This window comes from Trichoderma atroviride, chromosome 2, assembly GCF_020647795.1.
Source record: "Trichoderma atroviride chromosome 2, complete sequence".
Lineage (NCBI taxonomy): Eukaryota > Fungi > Ascomycota > Sordariomycetes > Hypocreales > Hypocreaceae > Trichoderma > Trichoderma atroviride.
In genome coordinates, this window is record NC_089401.1 from 3,567,098 (window position 1) to 3,594,289 (window position 27,192).

Here is a 27,192-nt window from a genome sequence, read left to right on the forward strand (position 1 = left end):
CATAGCCGCGGCGGATTTGCAGGCGACAGCTGCGGCGCTGGCGGTGGTTTGCAGCTATCGGGTCGGGAGCAGCTGGGGGGGAGCTCAAATGACGCAAATGCCCCTCTTCGCCGCCGCCTGCACCGCCGCCTTTCAGCTCTCTAGCGCTGTCACTGCGTGGCAGGTTAATTTTGGTGCCTGAGAATACGCAACTGCCTAAGGACCGAGGGCTTGTTTAAGAGGAAGCCTGGCGCAATGGGCGTCATCAGAGATTAGAGTAAATATTATGCTTGTAGGTGATTTGGAAACTCTGCTTCGCCGATTGTGGAAATAAGATTATCTCATTTGTTGTTTTACCGAGGCGAAGGCATCCAAACTCGCTGATGCAATTAGGCCTCTACCCAAGTACCACCCCAATCTGCCGACATGACGCTATATTTCGTACAAGTAGTTGCTGTGATGATGATTATTCTTCGTTCTTGCTGAGCTCTATACATGTATACACCACATGCATCATTGCAGCGTTTACTGCAATGCCTGGAATAGTCTTGTTAGCGCCAGGCCTATGCAAGGGGAGCATAAACACTTGTGCTGCAAGCAGAACCTGTGCCTTGCCGCCCTATCGGAGCCTCGGGCTCTTGCTTGGCCCACCTCCCTGAACGTTGGAATCAAGCTGTTACAAACATGAATACTAGAAGCGCAATAGGTAGGCATTAGTGGTTTCAGCTGAAGAAGCAGTATTTGCACTTTTGGATAGCCTGGAGACTTTGGGCTGCTGCTGAGCCACTTCTTACGACAACAGCCTATTAATAGAGACTCTCGCTCCGGGTGCGAACGGTTGCGCAACCTGGGGCTAGTAGTGGATCGTGGCCAATCGGGTGGATTCCCCAGAGATGGGAGAGGCATTCCATCCGATTTCTTCTTGCGACTTCATCCATATTCTCCGTATGGCATCTTAGGTCATTAGAGGAAAAATCAGAAGAAGAGTGTCCGAATCAAGGCTACTGATTTTCCTAGCAACGATTAGATACTTATATATTAGGTAGGCGTCGCTCCCTCCTCTGCCTGTTGCGATGAGAACTTGAGCTCAAAAGCACACCATTGAGTAGCAGCGCCTTGGGCACTACAGTTGGCATATACGAGCACTGGCAAAGATACAACTGCTTCTTTTTTCCCGTCGGGGAGCCTCATTTATCTTGCAAGCCATATCCTTTGAATTCCACTTCTTCCTCTGTTTAGAGTACATGTCGGGACATTGAACTTGGCATGAGAGCGGCACCGGGTCCAAGAAATGTACAACGAAATAGTAGGAGCGCACAACACGCTTCTCTTATCATCTACATTTCCCTAAATGGGCAGTTGATGAAGTAATAAAAACTTTTGAAAAAGTTACCTATCATCACAATGCCATTTACAGAGAAAATTCTCTTATGTAAGGCAGCTCGTGTGCCTATCAGATGCTGCACCGGGTATACACCGGGGTACAAGTATCAACGGCGCTGATTTCAAATTGCAAATGCGCGCGATGGCCATTTACACTTGCGCCATCATTCTACCCCGCTAAAAATCCAACCTTGATATTCCGATCACAGCGCCGATTCTCGCCCTTATACCCAAATCACCGCCCATACGCGAAAATACAAATCATCCGCCGTCTTACAGTCGACATTTCGACTGATCAGCAAAAATGTCGACGATAACCGAGATCGAGACCGACGCACAGTGGCAGCAGGTGCTCAGCTCTGCCCCTCCCTCAACGCTCCTCATCGCCTCTTTCCACGCTCCCTGGGCGGCGCCATGTGCTCAGATGGCGACTGTTCTGTCGACACTTGCGTCCGAATATCCCGTTACCGAGCCTCCCAGTACGAAGTGGGTGTCCATCAATGCCGAAGAACTCAGTGATATCAGCGAGACCTACGACGTGACGGCAGTTCCCTTCCTGGTTCTGCTACGAAACGGTGAGGTTGTCGAGACCGTCAGTGGCAGCAGCGCCGTCAAGGTACGAACAGCCATCGAGAAGCACGCAAAGAAGGACTCGGCCGCGGCAAAGGATGCCGGCGCAACCAATGGTGTTTCAAAGCCTGCAGAGGTCGCTGAGGTTGACCCGGCCAAGGCAAAGGAGGAGCTGTTCAAACGCCTCGGCGACCTGGTCAAGGCTGCTCCTGTCATGCTCTTCATGAAGGGCACTCCTAGCGCTCCTCAGTGTGGCTTCTCCCGACAGTTGGTTGGCATCTTGCGCGACAACTCTGTTAAATATGGATTTTTCAACATCCTCGCCGACGACGACGTCAGACAGGGCCTCAAGGAATATGCCGAGTGGCCAACTTTCCCACAGCTGTGGATCGATGGCGAGCTTGTAGGCGGCTTGGATATTGTACGTCGCTTTGATATAGATACATGAAGATGATGGAATGTGCACTAACATTATCAATAGGTCAAGGAAGAACTCAGTAGCGATACCGACTTTTTCAAGCCATACAGCGTCGCTGTCGAAGCTACGTCATAAAGGACAAAAAAAAAAAAAAAAAAAAAGGGTGCAGGCAACACCTTCTCGTCGAATTTCTGTCTCTGGCACCTGGCGTACAAGCTTCTCGTCTGCGATCAATTTGGAGGAAATCGAAGCCAACCGATCACGGAATAATGACACAGCGATAATTACGACAATCCGACTTCTGAATTGCAGCAGGATATGTGCGAGGCCGTATCAGAACGAGAGAGCAAGAGCAAATTCAGCCTTTTGCATGTTTGAAAGTCATACAAGCGAGATTGGGATTCAGAAGTTATTGTGGTTGCTGAGGGTTCTATAAGCCGGAATTATATGCGTGCGCGTCGAAGAGAAGGGGGGTAATTTACCTGGGGTTGACTGCATATATCGAGTTCGATTATTGCTGAGAAAAAAAGGGGGCAGAGGAGGATACAAAATTGCAAGGTAGCCTTGAATATCTATGAATAAAGTAAACATAAAAATACAAATAGCATCTGAACAAAGTGAATGGCGGTTTTGAGGACTACCTGGTAGTGCGAGTGTCTGTCACAGGCCTTGTATTGTGACCATTTTGTTGATATTGGTACAACTCTCCAAGACCTCATGCAGAAAGAAGATATAAGTGTAACATCTTGATAGGGATAACAGCGGCGTATCGAACTGCTCCCATTGCCTGCACCACATCTCGCATTAACGTCATGTGTTGATGGCTAACCAACTCGGTAGCAAGAGCTGTAAACATTTAAATAGGTTTTCGGCTTTCAAATAACAGTTGTGAACTCCGTAATGCACCAGTTCTCGATCAGCTGTTTCTGCAACCCCAGCATGAAACCAGGATCGGTCCGTCTGCACGCATCAGTCCGAAGCCCAGTTCTCTCGGTATCAAGTGCCGCTAGCACACGCAATCTGCAACCAAGGAGACAGATGACCGCCTGCTGGACCGCACGTATCAAATCCAGCGTAGCACTTTGAACGGAGCCCTCACGGCCGCAGACTCCGCTCAACACCATCAGATTAATGGGATAAGGGGGCAATCGCAGGCTCGTTCGTTGCTAATTGCCCGCTAACGCTTTGCTGGGTGCGACGCTAGCAAAGGCCGCTAAAATTCCACAGCGCGCAGGGTGAGTCACAGAGTTGCAGGAACGCAAGCGTCAATACGTAAACTGGCTGGAGCCTTGCCTCGACCTGGGCTCGTAGACGAAGCCTGTGGCGCGGCTTAAGTCCGGCCAGGGCTCATCTCGCTGGAATATCCGCCCTTCAATACGCTCGTCTGCTCCAATGGAGCGCCCATATGTAGTCTCTCGTATATGGAATCCGGGCTTCACCAGCCCTCCGTGGCGGTACAGGCAGAGATTCCCTGCGGCAGTAGGGCTCAGTGCTAGCCGAAACTGTCATAAGACGGACGAGGAAGAGGACGCTGGCGCCATGGATCAATAACCGGGCCGCCGCTGAAGGTTCCCCCCCGAACGGATCCGTCAGTTCAATGTTGCTGGAAATGCTGCCACATGCCGCACTAACAGAGGGTACTTGGCAAAAGCAGCTGACAAAGCTGGGATTTCATTTTGAGATGAGCTCCCTCCCGCTGGGCGTATCGAAAGCTGCACCTACGGAGTACCTGTAGTTGCGATATCAAGATACGCTCGGTTGAGTTCAGGCCTATACCTCGTAGCAAGTCACTAGAACAACAACAATGTCTCATAGACGCCGCATCTAATGTCATATAAGCAATTACACCTTTTCCTTACCCATTCAAATGCCATCAGCCTGCAACAACGTGAGAACTCAGCTTATTGCATCTCTGCTGCCATTGGGTGCCCTTAATATGTGGGCCGAGCAGCTGCCGCAGGGCTCCACAAGAGAGAGTTGGCGAGTACCGCTTGATAGCATCACGCAAAGATTAGTCTCGACACCCCACCACCGCGATCCTCGGGGCTATCCTTTATTATAATTTCGAGGTACCAGACGCTTCTCTTCTTTCTAAACATCTTTTCCTTCAGACTCCATCGCTCCATCGTTTTCCTCTGCTACAAGTCATCTCCGATGCCGCAAACTCTCGTCAAACCAGCTCGTCCTTAACAACTCGACGCCTTCTGTCTGTGCTCCATCTCGCACGCTACATACACACGTTTCGGGCGCCCCTCTCCGCCTCCCACGCAATTCATTGTTATCCAGCCAAAGCCACCAGCTCAAATCCGCTGCCCGCTCGTCGTGAACTCCCAGCGACGCCCAGCAGCAATCGTCCAATTCCGCGCCCGAAATCAGGTGACCGTTGCTGAGAACTCCGTTGTCTTTACAAATCAGATCTCAAGGCACCACCTCATTTATTTCCGGCTCATGCTGCGCTTCTCTCCCGGCTGTCGGCAGATCGTCTAAACGTCCAACCCTCACTGCCGAGTCGCACCCACCGTCGCGGTATCTTATTCATCTTGGCCTGGCTTCAAGCAATTGACAGGCTGCCTCCGTTTGCTCTCGCCAACATCTTCAGAGGTCTAATATATGCGCCGCATCATTCATAACCGGAAAGCCGCTTGTGAGGCCGGCTGAAGATCAAAGATTATTTCGGCGCGATCCTTAAGTCCGAATCGCCTCATCAGTCGACGACGTTTCGCAGATACGAAAACAACCAAACTTTCCCCTCTTTCGCAATGACGCCCACTCCGCCTTCGACCAACTCCTCTACTGGGGGTCGCTCCCCTGAGGAGCAGTTTCGGGTTGTGAGGAAAAGAAATCGTGTGCCTCTGAGCTGCTATCCGTGCAGGACAAGAAAGTACGTCTTAATCTCCGGGCTGTCCGTAGACGAGAGTGTAGGCGTGCTAACCTGTTATGTAGATTGTGAGTTTCTGGCCATTTGATCTTGCATAGCAAGGGCGACAACCAGCGGCATCCATTCATTCATTGACTAGCTAACACGGCATAGGAAATGCGATCGGAGCCACCCGTGCAGCAACTGCACCAAGCGGGAGGGCAACGATACGACATCATGTTCTTATGCGGCTCCAGTAACTCGCAAGAAGAGCCAGAACCAGGCCGACGCCACTCCCGATGACATGCAGAACAGGATCGACCGGTTAGAGGGCCTTGTCTTGTCTTTGATGCATGGCGGGGCTAATATAGACCCTGCTACAGCCACCGCGGCCGGCCGCGCTGCTTCTACGTCGCAGTCATTGACTGACAGCAGCTCTTCGGCCAAAGCCGGCCGTGATGAGGCTGTAACAATGGTCGAGGATGATAGCGATGCGGAAGAGAGCCTCGTAGCTTCACTCGGTGTTTTAAAGGTCGACTCTGACAAGGGCAAGTCGATGTATATTGGCCAAGAGCATTGGCATACAATATTGTCCGACATCACCGAGGTGAAAAACTACTTCATGTTCCACAAAAAGGAGCTGGAGACGAGTTATGAGCGCGTCAGGAATTCAAAACCTGTAGCTGCGCGGGAAGGGCCGACATTGTTACTTGGTGCCCTGCCAGCGTCTGAGATTGAACTCCGCGCGGAGCTGCCCCCAAAGTCAAGTATCCTGACTTTGTGCAGCCGCTATTTCAATTCCATGGACAACGCTGTTTGCATAATACACGGGCCGACCTTTTTCAAACAGTTGAAAAAGCATTGGGAGGACCCGTCCAAAACACCCATCATGTGGCTGGGCCTTTTGTATTCCGTGCTTACTCTCGCGATGCTGAGCTACCACAAGGTTGGAGATGAGCCTCCTGAGTGGAGGGGTCGAACATTGGAATTGGCGTCTGAATATCGGCTACGAACTGTCCAATGTCTGATCAAGGCAGACTACACAAAACCAGTCGAGTACACGGTTGAAGCCATGCTTCTATACGTTTTTGGAGAATACTCGTCTCGGTGGGATGCTGATCTTGGCCTCTGGTTGATTGTTTCCGTCATCACGAGGATAGCCTTCCGTATGGGATACCATCGCGATGCGAAATGGTTTCCCAACATTACCCCTTTTCAAGCGGTAAGTGAAGAGCGACATTTCCAATATCGCGTTGCAATAAACAACAACAGGGCCAAGAGTAGAACTAACACAAGATGATGCAGGAAATGAGACGAAGAGCGTGGGCGCTAGTCCGAATGTCAGATGTCGTATTTTCACATCAGGTGTCATTGCCTAACATGATCTATGAGCATGACTGCGATACCCAGCTTCCGAATAATCTTTTTGACGATGAATTTCACCCTGATATCAAGGAATTACCCCCATCTCGCCCTGCTTCAGAACCGACGCCGATATCATACATGATTGCCAAGGTGAGGCTCTGCAACGAGCTGGGCAATATCTTGCAGGCAACAAATCTAGTGGGGAGACCGGTCTCGTACGATGAAATTATCCGATTTGACGCAAAGCTTCGCCAGGTGATGCAGGAGCTTCCTCCACATCTCAGACTTGGCTCCTTGGATACATCCCAAGATCCTGTGACCTTAATCATCGCCAGATACAACATTGACATATTGTACCAAAAAATGCTTTGCCTACTGCATCGGAAATATCTTTCCAAGGCTCGGCATAACTCGAGATATGCGTTTTCACGTCGAAGTGCAATCGAGGCCTCGATGCAAGCAATGGACCATCTAGCCAAACTACATCGCGAGTCTCAAGGAAACGGGCGGCTACGTTCCGTTTCATGGTACATCAAATCCATTGCAACAAAGGAATTTACGCTGCCGGCCATGCTCCTTGTTCTAGACCTTCACTATGATAACATGGCAGCACGATCATCTGCTCCTGCAGATGAGAGCAATTACAGATACACCGAGGAGCAGCGAAGCAAAATGGTTGGCACTCTCGAGACCGCCAAGGGCATATGGGCAAATCTTGCCAACACTTCGATGGAAGCATTCAAGGCCTCCAAAGTTATCGAAATCATGTTGGAAAAGATTAAATCGCCCTCTGGAGAAGCTACGGACCCCAACAGCGACTCATCTATATCCGACTCTCTATCTGCTTCCATTGTAGGCACAGCAATGGACCACACACCTTCGTCCTTGGGTCTTGGTACTCCTCTCGGCATGCCTGGCTTTGGTGGCCAGGATCCCTTTACACAAAGCTCCGCCTTCATGGGTATGGATTTTGGTGTCCGAGCTGGAAATGCAGCCGAATTTCCTCAATTTGATGGCCTCAACGCCGGTGGCCCTGCCTCTCCGCTCTCCATGTTTACCAATTTGGGTGGTGCAGGCGGAGCGGGCGACCTGGCGTCCAACTTTGACTGGGTAAGGCTACAATTACCATCTTTGTCCCCCTCTTTTTTTTTTTTTTACACATTTGATCCAGATGTTTGCTAACATCATCTTCTGCGATAGGGGGGCATTTGAAAATTATACACAAATGACGACTTGGGGAGCTGATCAGAGTTTCCAGATCTACGGCTCTGGGGACCAGTCCTCTCCAGAACAGGGGCTTGGTGATGGTTCGATGAACGGACAGCAGTAAATCTATTTGTATATTTTGAACAATCTTGCGTGTAAGATAGCTCACCTTCGTTATCAATTGTACTCGGATTTTTTTGGGATATTTGGATAAGGAATGCAACGCTTCTATACAGGGATTTGTTTGTAGCTACTCTATCTATGCAAAATCTACCCTTCTCTCCATATCTCTCACTGTAGTCTCTCATTATAATGACATGCTGCTCGTAGAATGATGGCGTGACGTCATGGCCGCAATTTCGGGAGCAGTGCCGCTGCTCTCTGGAGATTTGCGCCAAGGATCGCTTAGTCATATCTAATCGATAAAAAGCATCAATTCAGATGCCGGCTTCCACTCTCCACCAATGCCTGCACCCCTGTTTTACAGGCTGACGTGACCTTGTCACTGCTGCAACACACAAAAAAAAAGCATTGAATGTTTCTTGGGAGCAGATTCCTCTTTCCATGCTTTTTCTCCCAAACCTTCTCTGCAGCTGCAGCCAGAGCTTCTCCCTGATGATCCTCCTACGTGCCTGCCCTCGTGCACCAGGAATCTTCATAAGGACTCCCAGCAGGGGCTAAGCCTGGATATTGTTCCATTCTAACACCTCAGGCGTCTTTGTCTGTGACGCCGCAGTCTTGTTTTGTGCATTTTCTCATTTACGCTGGCTCCTTGTTTTCGATGCAACTATGGACGACGAGCAGCAAGAGCATGTAGTGGATGCGAGTCTGCTACTTCCACGGGGTGCTGGAGGTGTTCTGCAAATCCCGAGTGGAAACTCTTCGATCTCGCGTCATCAGCTTAGTTCATCGGACAACAGCAGCATCATGGTGTCTCCAAGCAAGGCCGAACGGAAAAGGAAGAGAATGAGCGTCTCCAATTCAACCGGAGATGGACCCCCCCAAGAAGATCAAGAACGTCGCTGCTGACCAAGGCCCTCTTGATTTTGGCTCTGTGCCAGCTTCTCGTCGCGATGTGTCGTTGCAACTCCCAGCGGAGGTGTGGCAGCACATCTTCTCCTTCCTGCCGCCGCATACGCTTGGAACCCTGCTGCGGGTCAACAAGTTGTTCAATCAGTATCTCGATCCCGCATCCCCATTTACGCTTTCTGCTCCAGCGTTTCGCGTGCCTTCTATTGTACCTGCGCTTCTCCCAGACGCCATATGGCGGGCGTCAAGGTGTCTCTTTTGGCCAAGGATGCCTACACCCCTCTCGGGGAAATCTGAACTAGACATGTGGCGGTTTGCCTGCTCACGGTCTTGCCAAATATGTGGCCAGATAGATGAGACAAATGTCGCTTGGGATTCCTTGCCATGGCGGCGTGGGCCTGGTAACAACACTGTTTCGCCGATATTTGTTTTCTTCGTCAACTCTTGTGGGAAATGTTTGGCTGAGACAAGCGTCAAAGTGAGTGTAATGCCAAACGAGCTCTGATTACTACCAAGAGGCTGATGCGTATCTGTAGGAAGTTGATGTGCTGTTGTCAACATCCACACCTTCAGTTCTTATTCCCGGACTTCCTATGGCCTTCTTGACTGCTGATCTCAACGTAGTCTATACACAGTCGATAAAAACTACCCAAGTGCCTACTTCTGTTCCGCTAACGAGGATATACTGGCCCACCCAAGTGGAGAGTCTTCGATTAGAATTTGAAGATGTCAAGCGATTTGGTCCTGCAGCAGCTGAAGAATGGATAAAGGGTCTAGAGGCTCGTGGCGCAGACGCTATTCACAAAGCATCACGATGGGAGAAGTGGTATTTGGCTGGAGGAGTCAGCCAGATGCTCATCCGTTGCTCTTCAACTCCGCCACAGCCCACTACCCGTGGCGAGCTCAAAATCGTTGAAGCCACGACTCGCCCAAAGCGACGAGCTCGAGAAATAACAGAACAACTGAAATCCCAGAGACGAGCGGATATAGAACGCCGAGCAAGGCGACTTCAACCTCCTATACCTCTAGATATTCTGGTCGATCTTCCATCTTTCCAGATGTCTCTGGAGAAAGCTGAGCCCCTTCGCGATAAAGAGTGGAACAGTCTAAAACAACAGTTCATATCTCAGTATAAAAAGATGAAAAGAGCAGAGGGGAAAAATGCGTTAGCTGCCAAGGCTTCTGAGAAGCATCAGGCCAACAGTACAGCCAAGAAAGGCACAGAGACTGCGCTTCAAGACGAGCATGATGCTGAAACACTTGTAAAGATTCGCATCTCAGCCCTCGCGGACCAGTTTATCGGCGATCATTTGAGCGAAGGCCAAAGTATTGAGCAGGAAGGTCATGCTCAATTCATCATCGGAGTGATGGCCTATGTTCGCAAACAGTACTATGCGGAGTTTTCGAAAATCGATAGCACTTCTTCGGCGCCAAAGCTAACTTTGGGCGATATGGTGTGGATATTTGATCACAAAGTTAAGCAAATACTTGCAGATACTGATCAGGACCTTTTTTCTTGCAGAAAATGCCTAAATTCCAAAAAACGATTTGGATTCAGCGCTTTTATCCATCACTACCTTTCGAAGCACGCTCTGAAGCATGGCCCGAAGCCTGGGAAGGAAGGGAAGAAGTTGCGTAACCGTTTGAGAATTGATTGGCCCGAGGAGTTTCCATTTGAATCGTCTCCGATTCAGCAAGTGTCTACTGTTGACTCCAAGCCGCTTTCTTCTCAGACTACGGAGGTGGACGATGCATACAAGCCGAGAATCGATGCCATGGCAAAAGCTATAACAAGTGTGTGGAAGATCATGAAATACGTCAAACACATATCCTTCTCGGCCAAACTTCTTGTCTCAATCTACCACGTCGCTAAAGAATTTCAAGAAGATGATCCGGAACTTGTACCACTCGATACATTCGTGGACGTCTTGAATCACTTCAAGTCTTCTCCTAACCTTGCCACCTACCATGGCTTAGCATGCAAGATTTGCATGCTGTCGCAGACGCGAGAGGAAGACGATAAGTGTTTATTCACGCTTCCTGGCTTAGCCAAGCACTTCCATGTCGTCCATGAGAAAGGGGGGGTTCCGCTGACGGATTGGCGTGTCGATTTGATCTGGTTGCCGGACATGCAGATGTTCCAAGACCTACGAACAAAAGTTTGGGAGAGCAAACGCGCTTTTAAACTAACCTCAGAAGCTTTGCCATGGCTATTTGAAAGTGAGGGGGAGACAAGCCAAGGTGGCCCCTGTTCAACCCTGCCAAACGCTCTCACCAAAGGCTTGGAGGCAGCGGATGCAGCTTCTAATCAGATAATCCATCGGCCTGATGAGGGATTACACGGAGATGTACCCAAACTTTTGTCAGCCAGTGTTGTCTACGTCAGATCAGACACAATTCAAGAGCAAGCAAGATATGATACTGTTGTCGCTCGGGCGGCGAGCATTAATGAGAGAATGCCTCAAGTCTACGAAACGTTTGATAGAATAAGAGCACAACGCACGATCACCGAGGGCAGCTCAGTTTGGGGATCGTCTCGCACTAACTCACAGACTTTCAGCCCCAGAGAAGGTGGGCCAGAGCCAGGAAGACATTTGAGCTCTTTCCACCCACATAATGAGTACGACCCTCAAGTGGCAGAAGAGCCAAACGAATATCCATACTATCCGGATATGGAGATTCGAGGAGCGCACAGCCACATAGAAGCTGGAAACGGACTTGATGGCAGCTACTATATTCCCAGTGGCCACCGGCAGCCGATTCCTTCCGCACGTCTCTACCACTATGGTGATTCTGTTTCATCATATGACAGACATGGTAGTGTTGACGCACGACATGTGTCGAACGGCTATTATACTCAACATCCAGCTATGATGCGAGAGTACAGAATTTTTCCAACTGCAGAACGTTTCGATTATACCAATTTAGAACCGCATAGAAGTACTGCCCCACAACGAGCATATGATTCTTATGCCTCACGATATGCATTAGCCAATAGAAGGCCAGGAGTTTGAGATGTATTATAGATAAGGCTGGCAAATGGATTCTTCGCTTTCTTTGTTTTTTGGCGCATCGGAACAGGCATTCTACACATGATACAAGCAAGAGGTTTTGAGCACGGAAATGGAGGGGATATCACAAGAGGAAAAGAGATATCATACAGGTGGTATACATCTCAGCTAGGAACGTTGGTATTCCCAGACTTGCTCATCATATAGATAATCGCATTTAAACAAATACGGTCAAAAGTATATTTCTGGTAATTGGAGACGTGACAACAAAGTCGAGTGGTGTAGTTATAGAATATAAAAGTCGCTTGCAGCCATGGTCGCGGATATTCTTCCCCTCTCTTCCAGTGCCATTGCCATCATGTACAGTTGTTTACATTTCAAAAGGAAAGAAAATGCGCCATCGTACACTTCTCTCCAAGTCCTCTCTCCCTCTTCTCCTTTCTTTGAAAAGAAGGAAAGGCCAAAAAAGGGCGATTTTTGTTTCCCTTCTTTTTTCCCCCCATCCTACCCAGCCTTTTGACCTTCAGTGGAAACCCCGTGACGCCTTCGTTGATCACCCCCTTTTTTTTTCGTCCTCGTAAATCCGCCGCTTTGTTGATTTTGATTTTCTTCTGTTTTTTTTCTACATACAGCCATTTTGTGGCCTTTCTCATCATCTCCCTTCTGTTTCATTACCTATTTTGCAACAATGACAGAAATAAAGTATGCTTGGAGCCGTGTATTGTGAGGGGGGAGAAACATTATAAGCGATAAGAAGGTGAAAAAAAAAAAAACCTGGGAGAATGGTCTCTCCATTTCCCAGCGTGAGTTTTGAATTTCTTTTTTTTTTTCCAATTGTTCTTGTTCTTTCATCTTACTTCTTTCTTACAAAACCTCGCCGATAATCTTGGCCGCCTCGCGGTACGTCTGGAGCAGCTTCTCGCACTTTTCACGCTCCTTCTTGACGCCGTCGTCTTCGTAGAGGAGTTCCTCAAAGAGAGCCTCCTTGTAGAGCTCGCTGACGAGGCGGTTCTGGACGACGTCCTTGCAGTGGTTGACGAGGAGGTGCATGATGGCCTTAGGGACTTGGTCGGCGATGGACTCGCGGACGATGTTGAAGTAGGAAGAGATGAGAGCGCGGATAAGCTCTGTTTCCATGGCCTCGCGCTCAGTCATGGCAGGTTCGTTAGATTCGCCCTGTGAGGAGTCAAGTTAGTCAAGGCAAGGGAGGTGAAGGCTAAAGGAGGTAAAAATTTACCAGATGTGATGCTAGGCCATAGCTACGAGATGACGGGTCATAATCATCCGTAACGGATGGGGGAGCTGTCCGAATTGGCAGCTTCTCTTCACGCCTCAGGCTTTGTGAGAAACTGGGCTCGGATGGGTGGCTGGTGTGTCTGCCGTTGGTGGTGGGAGTGATGGGGGCGCTCATTGGCGTCATGCCATCTTTGCCAAAGAAGTAGTTCAAAAACGTATCGCGGGTGCCGCCAATGCCTTGTCCGTTCATGCCTGGAGATGACGGGCGAATGCCATTCAGGGATGCTCCGAGGCCAACCATGGCATCTTGGTGGACAGCTGGCGACATGCTCCTTGAAGGTTTTGACGTTGCGAGCTTGCGAAGATTGGGCTGCTCTGCCCGCTCAGCGACCGGACTGTCTTCACTGTCCTCATGCGCGTCTGTGCCGTTGGGGCCGCCCACCTCCTTGAGGCGTCGCTTCTCTCGGCGATCACGCTCCTCCAGAATGAACCTCTTGCGCTCCCGCTCCTGTTTAGCGCTGACAACGTTGCCCATTGCTGCCGCGGCGCCCAAGAAGTTGGGATGGTTTGTGTTGATGTACGCACGCTGAATAGAGATGAGCGACTCAACATATTGTGAGGAAGGGCCTAGTCGCTCTCGCAGAAGGTCTGATACAACCTCGATAAGCTTGGCCTGGAGCCTCGGAAATCTGGAAAGTTCTACTGAGCCGCAAGTGTGGCAGATCTTGATGAGTTCTTCGTAAACAAGTTCGACGCAGCGCTGGCTAGGAATCTCTAGAAGCTTGATTTGGGGCTTGACGAGAAGGTCGAAGGCCATTTCGGGCACGAACAGACTGGGTCGAGGACCAGTGGAGTTGCGGATTGCCGTCCTAATATCCAATGCTGACAGATTTGACGTGGGGTCAATGGTATCTAATGAGCTTCCAAAAACAGAGTTGAAGATGTAGTAGATACGGGCACCACCGCAAAGCTCCTTGGTGGAGATTTCGGTGGAAGTACCGTCAATGGAGGAGATGAATGAGGTTGCGAATCTCGTCATTTGCTGCAGAATCAAAGAGCCTCGGTGCTCCTTTCCGCTGAAATGCATGTCGCCGTAACCGGCGAGCTCCTGTTGTGTTTGGCCCATTAAAGTGTTGAGGCGCGCCTTGATGTCGGGCAGACGCTCTCGAATGTGTGCCATAAGAGTCGTGTTAAGCGTCTTGGCCAAGAATTTGGTGCCGCATCGGCTAGAGATGTTACGATAGGCTGGGTGGTGCTTGAAGAATTCGTTTTCAGCTTTCAGAGCATCATCCATGGGCTTGTTGCCTTGGATATCCTGCTGGGAGCGGTTCACCACGCCAATGAACCCGAGCTTCAATGGGTACACTCGGCCGGACAGAATGTCGAGAGCATTGGTGCCGTGGTCCATCAAGTCAAGCTTGGTGAGAACGCCGATGGTCCTCCGGCCGAGAGGATCCACATGCCGGGCAAGCTTCAGAGCCTCCGAGTTGACGAGGTCGACATTGGCCGGTGAGACAGCCAGGACGATACTGTTTGGCTTGGCGATGTACTCGGAGATTAAGTTTCTCGTTTGTTTCTCAATATCACTTGGCTGATCACCAATGGGTACCTATGCGTAATGCCTCCCAGGTTAACCAAAGAGAAGAGCAATGGCAGGCGGGGGAGACTGCAGATGGAAAAAGTATGTACAAGACGAACCTTGGTCAAGCCGGGGAGATCAACCAGCGTCAGGTTGAGGACATGCGGCGAGTAGATTTTCAGGTTAATGGGCTGTCTGTTGATACCCTTGTTGGTACCGGCAACTCGAGACGTCTCATTCTCGATTTCTCGCTTGACATCTATAAAATCGGTGAATCTTCTATTGGGGATGTGGTGGAACTCGGCCCATTCTCCGCGGCGCGCAGCTCCAGGCGAGCGGTAGGGGTCGTTGTAGGACTCGGGGTAGGGCTCGGGGCCAGACTCGTCCTCTATGATGTTGATGAGCTGAAGGATCAGCGGTCGTCGAGTCACGACGCCGCTGCCTCGAGGCAAAAAGTCGCGGCCGACGATGTTCTCGAGGACGGAAGATTTTCCGGCGGACTGGGATCCCACGACGACCTGAGCGGCGGGGCATTAGCAGCAAGCGGGGAGACGAGGATGGGGGAGTTTGGATTTTGCAGCCACGCACAATTTGCGGGAGATCGAGAGAGTCGCTGCCGATGGTGTTGAACACCAGGTCCTGCAGCTTGTTGACCGTGGAGAGCAGATCTTCGCCGAGGGCGGCCATTGCAGCGGCGTCTTGGGAGCCTTGTTCGTTTTTTTTCGCTCTCGTTTCGATATGGATGCGGCGCAGTCAGACGACTTAAGCAGACGAGGCTACCGGGATGATACAGCAGCACTGATGCCTCCAGACAGACGGTACATGCACGCACAGGCAATGCGACGACTTGCGCTGTGCTTTTTTGCTGGCTATCAATTGGAGAGAAGCAAATGGCTGCTCGGGTCTGTTTGGCAGCGAACCAAGGCACTACGTATTGGATTCACGTGTAACGAGGTGGGTCTCGTTAATGGCTTGCCGCAGAGCAGGAGGAACGCCACAGGTACCAGGTACGCCGCGGGCGTATGCAGATCGGCGTCTAGAAGGCAGTACAGAGAACCTCGGACAACGTCTCCCTTCGTCCAAAGCCTTGGTAGATGCCGATAACAAAGATCCATTTGAACAACCCAAGAATTAAGTAGAAGCTCAACTGGAGACAGCGGGCTGTCACACACGATAATGTTAGATTTAACTTTATTTTGGGCTTTTCCCTTTGTTCAGTGGGTAGATCTTTGAAAAAAAAAAAACATCAGGCCCTACCCTCGGCGGCAAAAGCGACTGGGGTTTGTTTTCTTTGGGACTTCTTTGGGATAGGGATGTTTATTCTCCCTCTTTCTCTACACATCAGGGCATGCTAACTACTAACTAAGTACTTGGTGAAAGTGTTTTGCTGAAGCTTAGCATTCTGGGCGAGCGTTTCAGGGCATTGATCAGCTGCCAGATATCGTTCAATATCAAGTGTTATGCGTCGAGCCGACATCACGTTGTACAGATGCTACCAGGCGTGGTTCAGGATAAAGTCAGCTCTAGCGTGTTCCACAGAAGGGCTTCTTGGTCGGTCTCCATGGCCAGCATAAAGTGCTGATAGAATGTCGAGCCATGATCCTTGCTTAGCTCTGGCGACGATTCTCGATAAATCCACTGCTAGTGCCTCAGCATCTACAAGTATGTATTGAAGCTCTAGGTTTGGGAGCTGTTCTTGGCGGGCAAGATATCAATCACACTGCAGAAGCCACCGCTCACCTGACGGTGATACTTGTCAAATCGGGCATCACCAAAGAGGATTCGTCGTAGTCCATTGATAGTTGAAAATCCATGACTCAAGGGCGGAAAGCAGGCAGAGAGCGGAGCGCAACATCACGATGCTTTCCGACTTGATGGAGTGACAAGTTCATCCCAGCTATGTAGCTAGCCAACCAGACAGCCGCCGATCCTTGGTCATCTCTGGTTGGGCGCCTGTGGATACAGTTGTCGACAGAACACGACAGCCCTGCAGCTAGCGGTTGAGTTGGCTTGCAGTGTGTCACGACGCGAATGGTCCGTTTGAAGACCCCGTAGGAGCCATGCGAGCACGGGAGGGATGGATTGGCGGCCAGAATCTGCGCAGGCTTCTGCGTCAAGCCTGCATTGCTGTTCCTAGCGCCCGTTGTGCTTTGATTGATTGCTCATGATGCTGCCTGCTTGGCTGATATAGCAGGATAAATGCAGGCAAGTAGAAATACTTGCGCCATAGGTATGCGCGGAAGAGGTCCTCCGAATCACGGCCGTCTTCCCAATATGCAGCTATGCGGCCTGATTCGCCGCCCGAGTCGCTAAGCGGCACATCCAGGCTTAGCTAAGCGAAGCGTGCCGCTGTATCGGGGCCCCGCCCCACACCTTCTACAACCATCATGCGAGACAGCGACGCTTCCAAGTCTCGTCTCGAAAAAAAGACGAGAGGAAAAAGGGACATGCCCCTAGTGCAGCACCTCGAGAAATGAGCACATACGGCAGTCCTGGAGCGCTGCCACAGACGAGGCCAACCCCGTACGTGTTCCCTCGACGCTGATTTGACGTCCAGCTCAGGAGTTGGCTGACCCGCCGTCTCCATAGGCCACAGCGAGGGAGCTTCCCCTTGGACCACGATGGTAAGCCTGCTGTAATTTTCCAGTCTAAATTGCCGCCCTCTCCTGGCTGGCCAGATCGCCGTCAAATATCAAATCAAATCTAACTCTGATAGGCGAGTGCAAGAAGGCCATGACCAGCTACCTGGCCTGCATGAAAAAGGTCCGCGGCGTCAATGAAGACGAGTGCCGCAACCTGGCCAAGGCGTATCTGTCGTGCAGAATGGACAGGTAAAGAAACTGAAAAAAAGCAAGACGCAGCGTGTGAGACAAGATGCGGGCTAACATGTCGGCGAAACTAAGAAACCTGATGTTGCGGGACGACTTCAAGAATCTCGGCTACCAAGAGCCTGGGCCGCCGGCAAAGGCCCCAGAGCCAGAAAAGGGCGTCAAAGGCGAACTCCGGTGGTAGCAAAATCGAGTGGGCGCCCCCATCGCCGCCAGACAGGCGTCCCCTAGTCGGCACGCAGCCAGCATGGAGCGCAAAGGGGGAGGGAAAGCCATTGGTCGTTCCCATGGTGACATTGCCCAGCCGTATCTGTACATATTCTGGCGGCGATCTGGAACTTTCCACGCCAGCTGTATTATAGCCCCCCCCTGCTAGCAAATCTCTTCTCTCCCTTTATCGAGCCCTGTGCCGTATTGTCTGGTACCTATTGTGTTGCTGTGATGTGCTGTACCGTGCTATAATGCTGGTGTGTGTGTGCCATGCCAGCTCAGACTCTGGGCGTTGTATCTGAGCTGGATGGGCTAGTGCTACCGTCCTGCCGACTAGCGGTCCAGATTACAGGCACACAGCGCTGCTAGCCAGCGCTACAGGCCTTAGTCTGGGGTTGTCTCGGAACATGCCAAGGGTTGCCCCGTCAACCCCCGCTAAAATCGACCGCTGGCTCGATTCTAGGTGCAAAGTACCGAGCACCTAACGCTTCTTATTTGCATACAAAACGTCACGCCTCGCATGCGACCTCTCTACTTCACCGCCGGCCTCCCAGTGCTGCGACAGCACGTCCATTGCACGCATAAAACTGTCGTAGCATCCCTCTGAGACTAACCTCTTTCTTTTCTCTTCGCTTTATTTTTATTTGTTTCGTGACGATCCCCGAGAACAGGAGAAGAAAGAGCAGGGCAAAATGAGGCAATCTGGCGAGGTCAGGTCGAGTAGGGGGACACCGCCGTCGCCCTCCTACATGTCCAAAGACGAATTCGGTACGGCATATGCGGCAGATTGACCAATGGTTCGGGCTGGTCGCTAATCTACACTTGTCATGAACAGCAAGCTACCTCGCAAACCTTCGAAGCAAGCCCGTCGGAAGGCCCAGCGGCGCCCGGCCTCCGCCTCCTAGTACTCGACCGCAGATAAACCGGAACAGCATGAGCCAGATCAGCTACGATGCATCTACAACATCGCCAGACACAGCTGCTCAACAGGCTAGCCATCAACGATCGCGGTCGCACACGCCCAGCCTCATTGGAGGGAGCACGGCTTCAACTCGCATTTCAATGATTAGTACTAAAAGCCGTGATTATTACCCTACCACTCCGACGCCGCCTCCCTTGAAGCCAGATACAGTCGTGCCTACCGCTAGCTACATGGAACGAGGCCAGCGTTGGATGGAAAGAGAAGAAGCTTCGTCACTACGAGATGCCATGGAAGAAATGGACTTTCGGGAGAGCAGAAAGAGTACCCCTGCCCCTGATGCTGCCATCGAAGACGATGAGACTCGCCTCTACAACGCTGCTCTCAACGAGGCTGCTGAGCTCGTGTGGGAGCACCAGCACGGCGTCAAGCCTCGGCCCCCTGACGGTGCGTACCTGTATCGACCACACCTTAGAAAGGACAGCTACGCACATGCTCGGGCAGCGACCGTGACAGGGGGTGGGGCAACTGGTGCGAACAATTCAAATAGGAACTCGTATTCCGAAGTGCACTCGCCATCATCGACCTCATCCGAAGGAGACAACAGCCCTAAAAGAAACGATTCTCCCGAAGAGGCAGCCCGATCCGAAGAGTCTCCGACCAAATCAAAGTCGTACGGGAGCGTCGGGGGGCGTTTCACGGGCGGCCGGCGTAGCAGCATGAAAAGGAACATCAGTGGAGAAGTTGAGCGGCCCTTCTCTGGTGATCAGATATGGGAAGAACCCGAAGCCCAGTCGGGCGAGGCGTCTACTCCAACGACGTCTCCTCAAAAGGATTCTCCCGTTTCACTCAAATCCAAGCCTTCGAATGCTGCGAGGCGCAATCCCTTCCAACGCTTCCAAGGAGAGTCCAGCCCGACCAAACGATTGGACAGGGTAGAAATTCACAGGAATCCTCCAACACGATCTCGCAACGCCCAGTATCAGGTCAACGCTCCAGCTGCCGCTACACAACCGCTCCCTGATGCGCAGCGTCTAAATGGAGTCGAGATCCGCGGCCAAGATATCCGCGAAGCTACTAGCATGAGGCTCAAAGACCGCAGCTCTAAACTTCCGGAACCTACCGCAGTCAGCGACAGCCCTGGAAGGCCCATTGTAAGCTTCGATGCTAACTGGAAAGCCCCGGAGGAGTCCTCGTCCACTGATGCCAGCTCAGACCGACCAAACTCGTCGACCCCAGCATCAAACCGCTTCCGGTCCCAGTCACAAGCGCAGCCTCAGTCCACAACCCAAAATCCAACTCGGCCTGTGGATATCCCTAGCATCGTTGTGGCGGAAGACCCTTCGCCGAGGCCAAGAGCGCAAACGAGCGCGAGCGTGCCGTCGATCTCGATAGCGGAACCAGAAGAGACTTCGAAGAGACCAACGCCCACGATCAACATTCCTTCCATTGCGGTGGACGAAGCGCCAGAACCCCGCAAGGTTCCCAGCATTTCGACGCCAAAGGATTCGCCCGTGAGAGGCTCGCGCCCTCTTCCAACACCAGGAAGTCGTGGACCGCGGGGTCACTGGTCCCCAGCTCCAGCTCCAGGCGCCGCTGCAGCTGCAGCTGCCGCCGGCGGCCGAACAGGGACTCTCTGCAATCAGTGTGAGCGCCCCATTGAAGGGAAATTTGTGGCATTGGCTGGTTCCTCTGAGCGATTCCATCCTCATTGCTTCCGTTGCTACACTTGCAATACTCGTCTTGAGGCCATGGAGATTTCTCCAGAGCCAGACGCATCGCGGGCTGAGCGATTGGAGAGAATTCGGCGTCGCGCGGCGGGGGGAGATACTGGATGAGAAGCCTGGCATGACCATGGCGGAAGATGGAGATGCACGCCTCCGCTTCTACTGCCATCTCGACTGGCACGAACTCTTCGCCCCACGCTGCAAGCACTGCAAAACCCCCATCCTCGGGGAGCACATTGTAGCTCTTGGAGCGCATTGGCATTACGGGCACTTCTTCTGTGCCGAGTGTGGCGATCCGTTCGAGCACGGCATGACGCATATCGAAAAGGACGGGTACGCTTGGTGTATCAACTGCCAAACGAAGCGAACCGAACGTCGTGCGCCCAAGTGCAAGATGTGCAAGACGGCTGTGATTGGCCAGTATATCAAGGCACTTGGTGGTGAATGGCATGAGCACTGCTTCCGCTGTGCCGAGTGCAAGGGAGGATTTGATGATGGGCAGATATTCCCCAAAGAGACTGCAACGGGGGCAATTATACTCTGCACCAAATGTAGAGCCAGAGAGCTCAAGTTTTAAAGAAGACGATACGATGATGCCGTTTACGGATTTTGTGTATGCATTTTGACGAGGCGTTTCTATCATGGGGGCGACAATGGGATCGGTTGCATTGGGATATAATGATTGAAATAGGTAAACCTAGCTTATGGCTTGTAATTGCATTTTCATCGCGTATATCATTTCCGTCTCCGCGAAACAGTCAGTTCGCCACTATCGTATGAACGGACGAGCAGGCGTAAAGACCAGCATGTGGCCATGATTGGCCGTCGTAGAAAAGCAAGTTCCCTCTGTGTCTCTGTCTCTCTCTCTCCCCTCTTAATTCTAATGTATTACACAAGTCATGGTAGATAGTATGTGGGATAGAATGTGAACCCAATTACCCAGCTCAGATGCGCGCACAGCGTCTTTCCATTTTCCGTATTCCGCTTCTTCTTTCACTCGTACTCGATATCATCGTCGCCTTGCCCCCCCACTCTGTCACGGCGTTGTCATCCCAGCAGGCGTCCTCCAACTTGTTCTTGGTGCACCTCGAGAGTGTCACCGTCTGCCATCTCGAGCTATAAATTCCGAGGAGCAGTACGTTAGTTTCAAATGAACATTTAAAAACACGGATAAAAGTCAAGGATAGCCAGAAGGAGAATTCGTAACAAAGTAATGAAAGAAAGAAAGCATACCGCGTCCGGGGTATCCGTTGGCTGGACTCGTGTGCCATCAAACAGGAACCGCACTGAATTCAGAGACTTGCCCTGGCGCTCGCAAAATGCCGTCATGAGCTTCTCGAGCTTGGTGCTGCGCTTGATCTTGAAGAAGACCTCGTTGTTGTTGTCGGTGACCTTGATGTTGAGGTGCTCGCTGTTGGGAGGAGGGTCCTGTCGGTCGACGGGGGACTGGTTCGCATCGTTTTCAGACATGGCTGTTGCTTTTTTTTTCTCTGTGTTTTGTGGCCTTTTTAGAGGAAGTTCTCTTTGTTGAATTTGGGGGTATCGTTAGGGAAAAAAGAAAGAAGTTGGTTTTGTTTGGAAAGGAAAAAAAAGAATTAGGCGCCGCGAAAGAAGGTGATGCGATAGAAGGGCGACGAAGAAGGCGCCCAAAGAGGCTTCTAGCGGAAGAAAGTGGGGAGGGCGGCCTCTGATTGGGCGGCTGAGCGCTGGAAAGTACAGGTACAGTATCCTGCACGGCTGGGCTTTGGTGATTGTGCGCTGCGAACGGTGGGAAGTTTGCAGTGCTGTGAACCAGCCAGGTACATCAGTGCCCTGGCGTCGCGCTGTTTGTGGCCTGCCTGAGTGCAATACGCGCAACCTTGTAGCCAGAACTTTGGGGACAGGTACTGATGACATCAGTGACTGTAATTCTCACTAGGCTTGAAATGCAGGAACAGCGTGTTTAATCCAGCATTTGTATCTTTAATTTACATCAATCGAAGGCCTCTGGTGGCTGGTTCTGCCATTGAAATATTGTTTTGATTCTTTTGGTTTGCAAATTCAGCTCCCTTGCTAAAGTACTTGGTCATGGTTCGTTTTTTGTCGTTTCTCAGCTTTAGCAGCTTTCTCATCTGCTGAGATCTTTCATTTGACAGCTAACCACAGCCTCCAATGCTATAGCCATCTCCCAAAGACGACGTTGAAGCGCGTCCACCGTGTCATCCACGAGCAGTAAGTGCATAATATCGATACATACCATCTCTGTGAGACTTCAAACTGACACGAGGGGATTTACGTGAATTTCAGTGCGCCATCCAGGGTAGGTTGTCATTTCGGAACCAGAGCAAGCCCAGTACACGAATCGCGAGGACATTCAAGCTGAGATAGCCACAGATTGCCTTACCAAGAACAATTACAACGAGGCTCGTTGTCAAAATGCCGTCAAGGCGCTGTATGAATGCTGTGAAGCCTTCTACCAGCGGTATGGCGACGACGCAACGTCTCCCAGCTGCCCACAGCCAAAACTGCTGCGTCTGAAAATTCAGCAGCAGAAAGAGGGCAAATAAAGGCGTACGACGAAACATGAACATTTCACGATTACAGATAATCTATGCGGCCCATTTTAGAGACGCACAGCGTCTTACAGTGTATCTAGATAGGTAGATTGTACATAGAGTACATAAACAGGAGGGAAAAGGGAATGGAGAAATGTACGCTCATCGTATAATATGTCAACCAGTGTAGAGAATTTCAGGCAACTTGATGAGGAGCGAATTTTTCTAGGCGATCGTTGAGCACGCAAGAGGTCCTCATGGGACCTGAACAAGCATCGAGACGTCTTGTTCCGAGACTCTAATACGAATGCCCATGACATTATGATGAGGAAAGGAAAAGAGAAAAAAGAAGAAAAAAAATCGAGACGAAAATTTGCTCTAGTAGTAGTGGGACACCAGGCACAGAGCCCCGCTTTGTTGCATATCGCAGTATGCCATATTCAGTGCTTGGTCGCTGCTGGCAATTTACAGATTACCTAATAGTACAAGCTACTTTCTTCCGCATATGCAAAAGGCCTCTCAGCCGGGTACAGTCTACTGAGCTTAATCGCAGGCTAGAAGGCTGCCCGTGAAAGCTCAAGCGCGCCTTGAAGCAACAAAATATTGAGAGCTGCTGAATTTCTGCGCTGAGCGGCCCACGATCCCGCCAGGCCGCAAATCAAACTTCTCAACCAACGGACAAGACCTCGATCATAGCAGCGACGCCGGCTTCTTTGAGATACCCAATTGCGAGCTCTATTCGTGTTATGCGGCCTAGGCCAACGCCCTGAAAAGTCGGCACCTGGACCCCAGCCAGACTCTACAGCCATCGCCTGGTTGGGACGCTCTGCGCGGCGAGATCCCTCCATCGAGCGGCCCCGGACGTGTCAATTTTCTCCCATCGACACTTTATAGCATCTGATAGGCGCTCGACGTGCGCGGCTCGACCATCGCCATGGAGCAAGGGCTGTTGGACGACCTCAATGTCGGCCCCGAGGTGGAGGAGTTTGCCAACGCCCTTGACAACTGCCTTTCGCCATTCCTCTCGCTGGAAGACAAACGAGCCCGACTTCTCGATCTCCCCCCGAAAATACTACGAAAATGCATCCCGACGACTGCAACAGGCGCGGCCGAAGCGAGCTCGCAGCGGCTATGACGATGTAGACATGGATGCTGATGAGATTGAGACGGCAGATGGCCTTTCCGGAGGGGATGATGAGATTAAGCAGCTGGAGAAGGAAGTGCAGACCTGGGATTTGATTCAACGACTATTACCACTACGCTACGCAGCCCTAGATTCTAATACCAACGATCGCCCATCAATAGAAACAGGCTCGACCCAGTCCGATATGCTGCTCGAGTTTCTCCTTGCGGATCCTACAGCCCAGGAGCGTCACGCAGTTCTCCAGTGGCTTCAGAGTAATGCGGCCGCAGGCCCAGACATTGATGATCTGGCACGAGATCTCCTGAAGCAAGCCGACAGGGGAGATATCGTTGCTCATGGCTGGCTCCACACCCGTGCAACTATCAAGCTGCGGAAGAACCTGACGACATGGCATGGGCTACTGGATCACCAGGGCCCCAAAGTCATGGAATCTCACGTTGGCAAAGACGGTGCCCCCTTGATTACGCAGCTGGATCCCGATGCTATTACTCGCCAGGGACGGAAACTCGAACCCGCAGACGAGTACTTTGAGCGCGCTATCTGGCTTGGCTGCTTTGAACACCTTCGCCGTGGCAGCAGCCTGGAGGAGCTGCGTGAGTGGTGCCAAGAGCGCACTGAAATGTGGCGCGCTGTTTCAATGTCTGCCATGCCTCTCTCTGTGGATGACAATGCAGCCCCGGTCGACGACTTGAAACCCGAAGCGCTGGCTCTCTGGAGACGGACGTGCTTTGCCTTGGCTCGTCAGGGAGGGTCGGATGATTACGAGCGTGCGGTATATGGGTTGCTCTCGGGCGACATTAGCAGCGTTGAGAAGATTGCCAGGAGGTGGGACGACTTCCTCTTTGCCAACTACAACGCCCTCCTACGAACCCAGTTTGATACCTATGTATTGAGCCGATGCTCACCAACTATGAGCTCGACTCTGACTCAAAACTTTGCCTCGTTTGACGCTGTTCAGTTTCTGGGAGACCCGCGGGGTGTTGAAAAGAGACTCATCCGCTCGCTAGAGTCACAGGAAAGAGTTCGCGACGAGGCAACAGAGCCTAGTAAAGCTCTGCAAGCCGCGTTCGTTGCAAAAGAAGTCGGGCGTCACTTGTACGAACAAGGTCTTGTCATGACTGCGGATGCAAATGCAAACGGCCAATCCATTCTTCTACCGTCTTCCAAGCCCATCGACTCTAATATTATGAAGAAGAAGTACTTCAGCTTGGATCAGCACCAGGGACTCCGTCTTGTATCCCACATCTTTGTGATCACCACGCTAATGGAGAAGCTCAACTCTGCCCAGGGAATCATTTCTGGCTCCTTGACGCCGCCACAGTGGTTATCTGGCCAGGAAAGTATCCTAGCGGGGTACACCGACTACTTGCGCCGCGCCGGTCTCCAAGAGCTCATCCCTCTGTATTGCTCAATACTACAGGCACCAAGGCAGTACGACGTTCTGAGCTGGAATCTGATCCACGAAGAAGATCCTAAGCAGCGTCTACTGCAGCTGAAACTGATAAAGAAGGCTGGAATCGACGTGTTGAAGTTTGTGGAGAGGCAGGTGTGGCTCTTTTACGACGCTTTGGGAGAAAAGGCTCCCCAACAAGCCTCATTTAACATCATCAGCGATGCTCCCTCAACACCACAGTTCGGAAAGCTGATCAAGGCGGACTTTTTTGGTTATGACGAGGGTGTTGTGCAGAATGACCACGACCGGGTGATCTGTGCATTGGAGTGGCTTATGATGGTGGATGGGATGTGGCCTGAAGTCTTTTCCACGGGAACAAAGGTTTACAAGTTCTTTTTGCGTACGTGAAACTGTTGCATGAGTGAACATTGGATTACATGGCTGACATCTTGATAGGAAACGCGAACCTGGGAGCAGCCCGACGACTCGTGGAAAAGATTTCCTTTGAAAAGATTATTCAAGGAATCTCAGGGCAAGAAGAAACTGATATTGCATGGTATGAAGATGTAGACTTCTGGGCCAGGCTGCTGGAGCGCAGCGAAATTTCAAATATGAACCCTGAGCGGATCATGGCAGAGGCACGAAACTTCCGTGCGCTCGAAAGTCTCGTCAAGGCTTTGGATGCCTTGGAGACAGTAGCCTCACTAATGGTTCTCTCGACTGAGTATGTGCCTGCTATCCCGATATTTGAAATACACGTTTGACTAACTTGGGGGTCAGACTCACTCATGGAGATCGGGACTTTTGGGGTCCAGCCAGCGAGGGAATCAAGAATGTCAAGGAGTTTATGAAGCCCTTGCTGAAGGGATGGCTGATACCAGCAATTAAGGGTAGGTTTTTGTGACTAACAGCTATAAAAATTTCGACTTTAGATGGCTAACAGATTGGATGTCACAGGTGGAGACGAAGAGCTGCGAGACATTCGAGCTGCATACCTGCCAGAGACCGTCTTGGCATATATCAGCGCTCTTCAGTTTGCCGGCACTGGCCTATCCCGAGATAACTTATTAGAGTGCATGGAGCTCGCATCTTTGGTAGCAGAGCGCGAGTCGGACCTGAAGGATGCCTTTACGGATGCTCACCGCATGACGGAACTCGTCGAGGCCTTTGCAGCCTGCAGCAAAGCGCTGGCCATAGCCACCGGGGAGAAGAGGCCATCTGGTTCTGGCAGCAAGAGGCTGCGGGAGATGGGATGGTCGCGAGATTTGTGGTCTGTCAAGTCAGGATCTGGAGATGCGAGCGTGATTGGGCCTGCGTAATTTGACTGGCAGCAATTTCTCCTTACTCTTGGAGACTCTCCCTCTCTTTCTCCTGTATAGCATGTGTGGAATTTTTTTTTCGGACCAGTTGGGATAAAATCAAGGGCTTTATGGGATTTACTTATCATTTTTTCTTCTCTTTTCTCCTTGTTATGTTTACTAGGTGTTGTATGGTCATTCTTTTTCTAATAGGTGGATTGGAATGGAGAGAAAGCATAATAAAGCGCTGGGAGATTGCTCGATTTCTAGATAAAGTGAAAAAAAGGAAAAAAAAAGAAAGAAGAGAATGGAAGAGAGGAATACATTGTGTGTGTGTGCGTTGAAGATATTGGACGGCTTTATACACGCGGTTACATACCCATGTAGATGATAGAAGCACTCATGTGAAGGTCATTTCAACTTGCTCGCCCATCGCTTCTTTTCTAATGTACTTCCCATAGTATTTTGGTATGTTGAGACGAGAGGAAGCAGCTATTTGGTGCAGA

General features: G+C 51.1%; 10 protein-coding genes across 10 annotated transcripts; 8 read left to right on the forward strand and 2 right to left on the reverse strand.

Annotated features, from left to right (window-relative positions):
- Positions 1-1,666: 1,666 nt before the first annotated feature.
- TrAtP1_003954 (uncharacterized protein) lies at positions 1,667-2,485 on the forward strand (the record flags this gene model as incomplete). Its single annotated transcript, XM_014083628.2, has 2 exons — positions 1,667-2,353; positions 2,414-2,485. 2 exons carry the CDS (start codon positions 1,667-1,669, stop codon positions 2,483-2,485), a joined length of 759 nt encoding a protein of 252 aa, XP_013939103.1.
- Positions 2,486-5,109: 2,624 nt separating this feature from the next.
- On the forward strand, positions 5,110-7,784 carry TrAtP1_003955 (uncharacterized protein; the record flags this gene model as incomplete). The annotated part of the gene is made up of 4 exons (XM_066112101.1): positions 5,110-5,231; positions 5,382-6,429; positions 6,513-7,682; positions 7,773-7,784. The coding sequence occupies 4 exons, from the start codon at positions 5,110-5,112 to the stop codon at positions 7,782-7,784; spliced, it is 2,352 nt and encodes a 783-aa protein (XP_065968184.1).
- Positions 7,785-8,252: 468 nt separating this feature from the next.
- On the forward strand, positions 8,253-12,048 carry TrAtP1_003956 (uncharacterized protein). Its single transcript, XM_066112102.1, has one exon. It carries the CDS (start codon positions 9,401-9,403, stop codon positions 11,819-11,821), a length of 2,421 nt encoding a protein of 806 aa, XP_065968185.1. The 5' UTR covers positions 8,253-9,400; the 3' UTR covers positions 11,822-12,048.
- Positions 12,049-15,526, reverse strand: TrAtP1_003957 (uncharacterized protein). Its single transcript, XM_014083630.2, has 4 exons — positions 15,222-15,526; positions 14,753-15,151; positions 13,056-14,663; positions 12,049-12,994 (listed from the first exon to the last, which is right to left on the reverse strand). Exons 1-4 carry the CDS (start codon positions 15,318-15,320, stop codon positions 12,683-12,685), a joined length of 2,418 nt encoding a protein of 805 aa, XP_013939105.1. The 5' UTR covers positions 15,321-15,526; the 3' UTR covers positions 12,049-12,682.
- A 1,500-nt stretch (positions 15,527-17,026) lies between these two features.
- TrAtP1_003958 (uncharacterized protein) lies at positions 17,027-17,885 on the forward strand. Its single transcript, XM_014083631.2, has 4 exons — positions 17,027-17,156; positions 17,223-17,257; positions 17,350-17,464; positions 17,537-17,885. Exons 1-4 carry the CDS (start codon positions 17,107-17,109, stop codon positions 17,643-17,645), a joined length of 309 nt encoding a protein of 102 aa, XP_013939106.1. The 5' UTR covers positions 17,027-17,106; the 3' UTR covers positions 17,646-17,885.
- A 478-nt stretch (positions 17,886-18,363) lies between these two features.
- Positions 18,364-20,428, forward strand: TrAtP1_003959 (uncharacterized protein; the record flags this gene model as incomplete). Its single annotated transcript, XM_066112103.1, has 2 exons — positions 18,364-18,439; positions 18,507-20,428. The coding sequence occupies 2 exons, from the start codon at positions 18,364-18,366 to the stop codon at positions 20,426-20,428; spliced, it is 1,998 nt and encodes a 665-aa protein (XP_065968186.1).
- Positions 20,429-20,438: 10 nt separating this feature from the next.
- On the forward strand, positions 20,439-20,894 carry TrAtP1_003960 (uncharacterized protein; the record flags this gene model as incomplete). Its single annotated transcript, XM_066112104.1, has 1 exon — positions 20,439-20,894. The coding sequence occupies one exon, from the start codon at positions 20,439-20,441 to the stop codon at positions 20,892-20,894; it is 456 nt and encodes a 151-aa protein (XP_065968187.1).
- Positions 20,895-21,364: 470 nt separating this feature from the next.
- Positions 21,365-21,787, reverse strand: TrAtP1_003961 (uncharacterized protein; the record flags this gene model as incomplete). Its single annotated transcript, XM_014083632.2, has 2 exons — positions 21,365-21,433; positions 21,551-21,787. 2 exons carry the CDS (start codon positions 21,785-21,787, stop codon positions 21,365-21,367), a joined length of 306 nt encoding a protein of 101 aa, XP_013939107.1.
- Positions 21,788-22,238: 451 nt separating this feature from the next.
- Positions 22,239-23,167, forward strand: TrAtP1_003962 (uncharacterized protein). The gene is made up of 4 exons (XM_014083268.2): positions 22,239-22,387; positions 22,478-22,528; positions 22,604-22,616; positions 22,691-23,167. The coding sequence occupies exons 1-4, from the start codon at positions 22,385-22,387 to the stop codon at positions 22,861-22,863; spliced, it is 240 nt and encodes a 79-aa protein (XP_013938743.2). The 5' UTR covers positions 22,239-22,384; the 3' UTR covers positions 22,864-23,167.
- A 204-nt stretch (positions 23,168-23,371) lies between these two features.
- On the forward strand, positions 23,372-27,142 carry TrAtP1_003963 (uncharacterized protein). The gene is made up of 4 exons (XM_014083633.2): positions 23,372-25,788; positions 25,845-26,112; positions 26,169-26,278; positions 26,346-27,142. Exons 1-4 carry the CDS (start codon positions 23,814-23,816, stop codon positions 26,705-26,707), a joined length of 2,715 nt encoding a protein of 904 aa, XP_013939108.2. The 5' UTR covers positions 23,372-23,813; the 3' UTR covers positions 26,708-27,142.
- Positions 27,143-27,192: the final 50 nt, after the last annotated feature.

Bases quoted from the DNA above. Each gene is read 5' to 3' on its own strand.
- TrAtP1_003956 (XM_066112102.1), top strand. From the start codon at position 9,401: ATGGCCTTCTTGACTGCTGATCTCAACGTAGTCTATACACAGTCGATA.
- TrAtP1_003957 (XM_014083630.2), bottom strand. From the start codon at position 15,320: ATGGCCGCCCTCGGCGAAGATCTGCTCTCCACGGTCAACAAGCTGCAG. The intron at 15,152-15,221 runs GTGCGTGGCTGC...CCCGCCGCTCAG, and splicing joins CTCTCGATCTCCCGCAAATT to GTCGTCGTGGGATCCCAGTC. The intron at 12,995-13,055 runs GTAAATTTTTAC...GACTCCTCACAG, and splicing joins ATGGCCTAGCATCACATCTG to GGCGAATCTAACGAACCTGC.
- TrAtP1_003958 (XM_014083631.2), top strand. From the start codon at position 17,107: ATGAGCACATACGGCAGTCCTGGAGCGCTGCCACAGACGAGGCCAACC. The intron at 17,258-17,349 runs GTAAGCCTGCTG...TAACTCTGATAG, and splicing joins CTTCCCCTTGGACCACGATG to GCGAGTGCAAGAAGGCCATG. The intron at 17,465-17,536 runs GTAAAGAAACTG...GGCGAAACTAAG, and splicing joins CTGTCGTGCAGAATGGACAG to AAACCTGATGTTGCGGGACG.
- TrAtP1_003963 (XM_014083633.2), top strand. From the start codon at position 23,814: ATGTCGGCCCCGAGGTGGAGGAGTTTGCCAACGCCCTTGACAACTGCC. The intron at 25,789-25,844 runs GTACGTGAAACT...ACATCTTGATAG, and splicing joins GGTTTACAAGTTCTTTTTGC to GAAACGCGAACCTGGGAGCA. The intron at 26,113-26,168 runs GTATGTGCCTGC...CTTGGGGGTCAG, and splicing joins CTAATGGTTCTCTCGACTGA to ACTCACTCATGGAGATCGGG.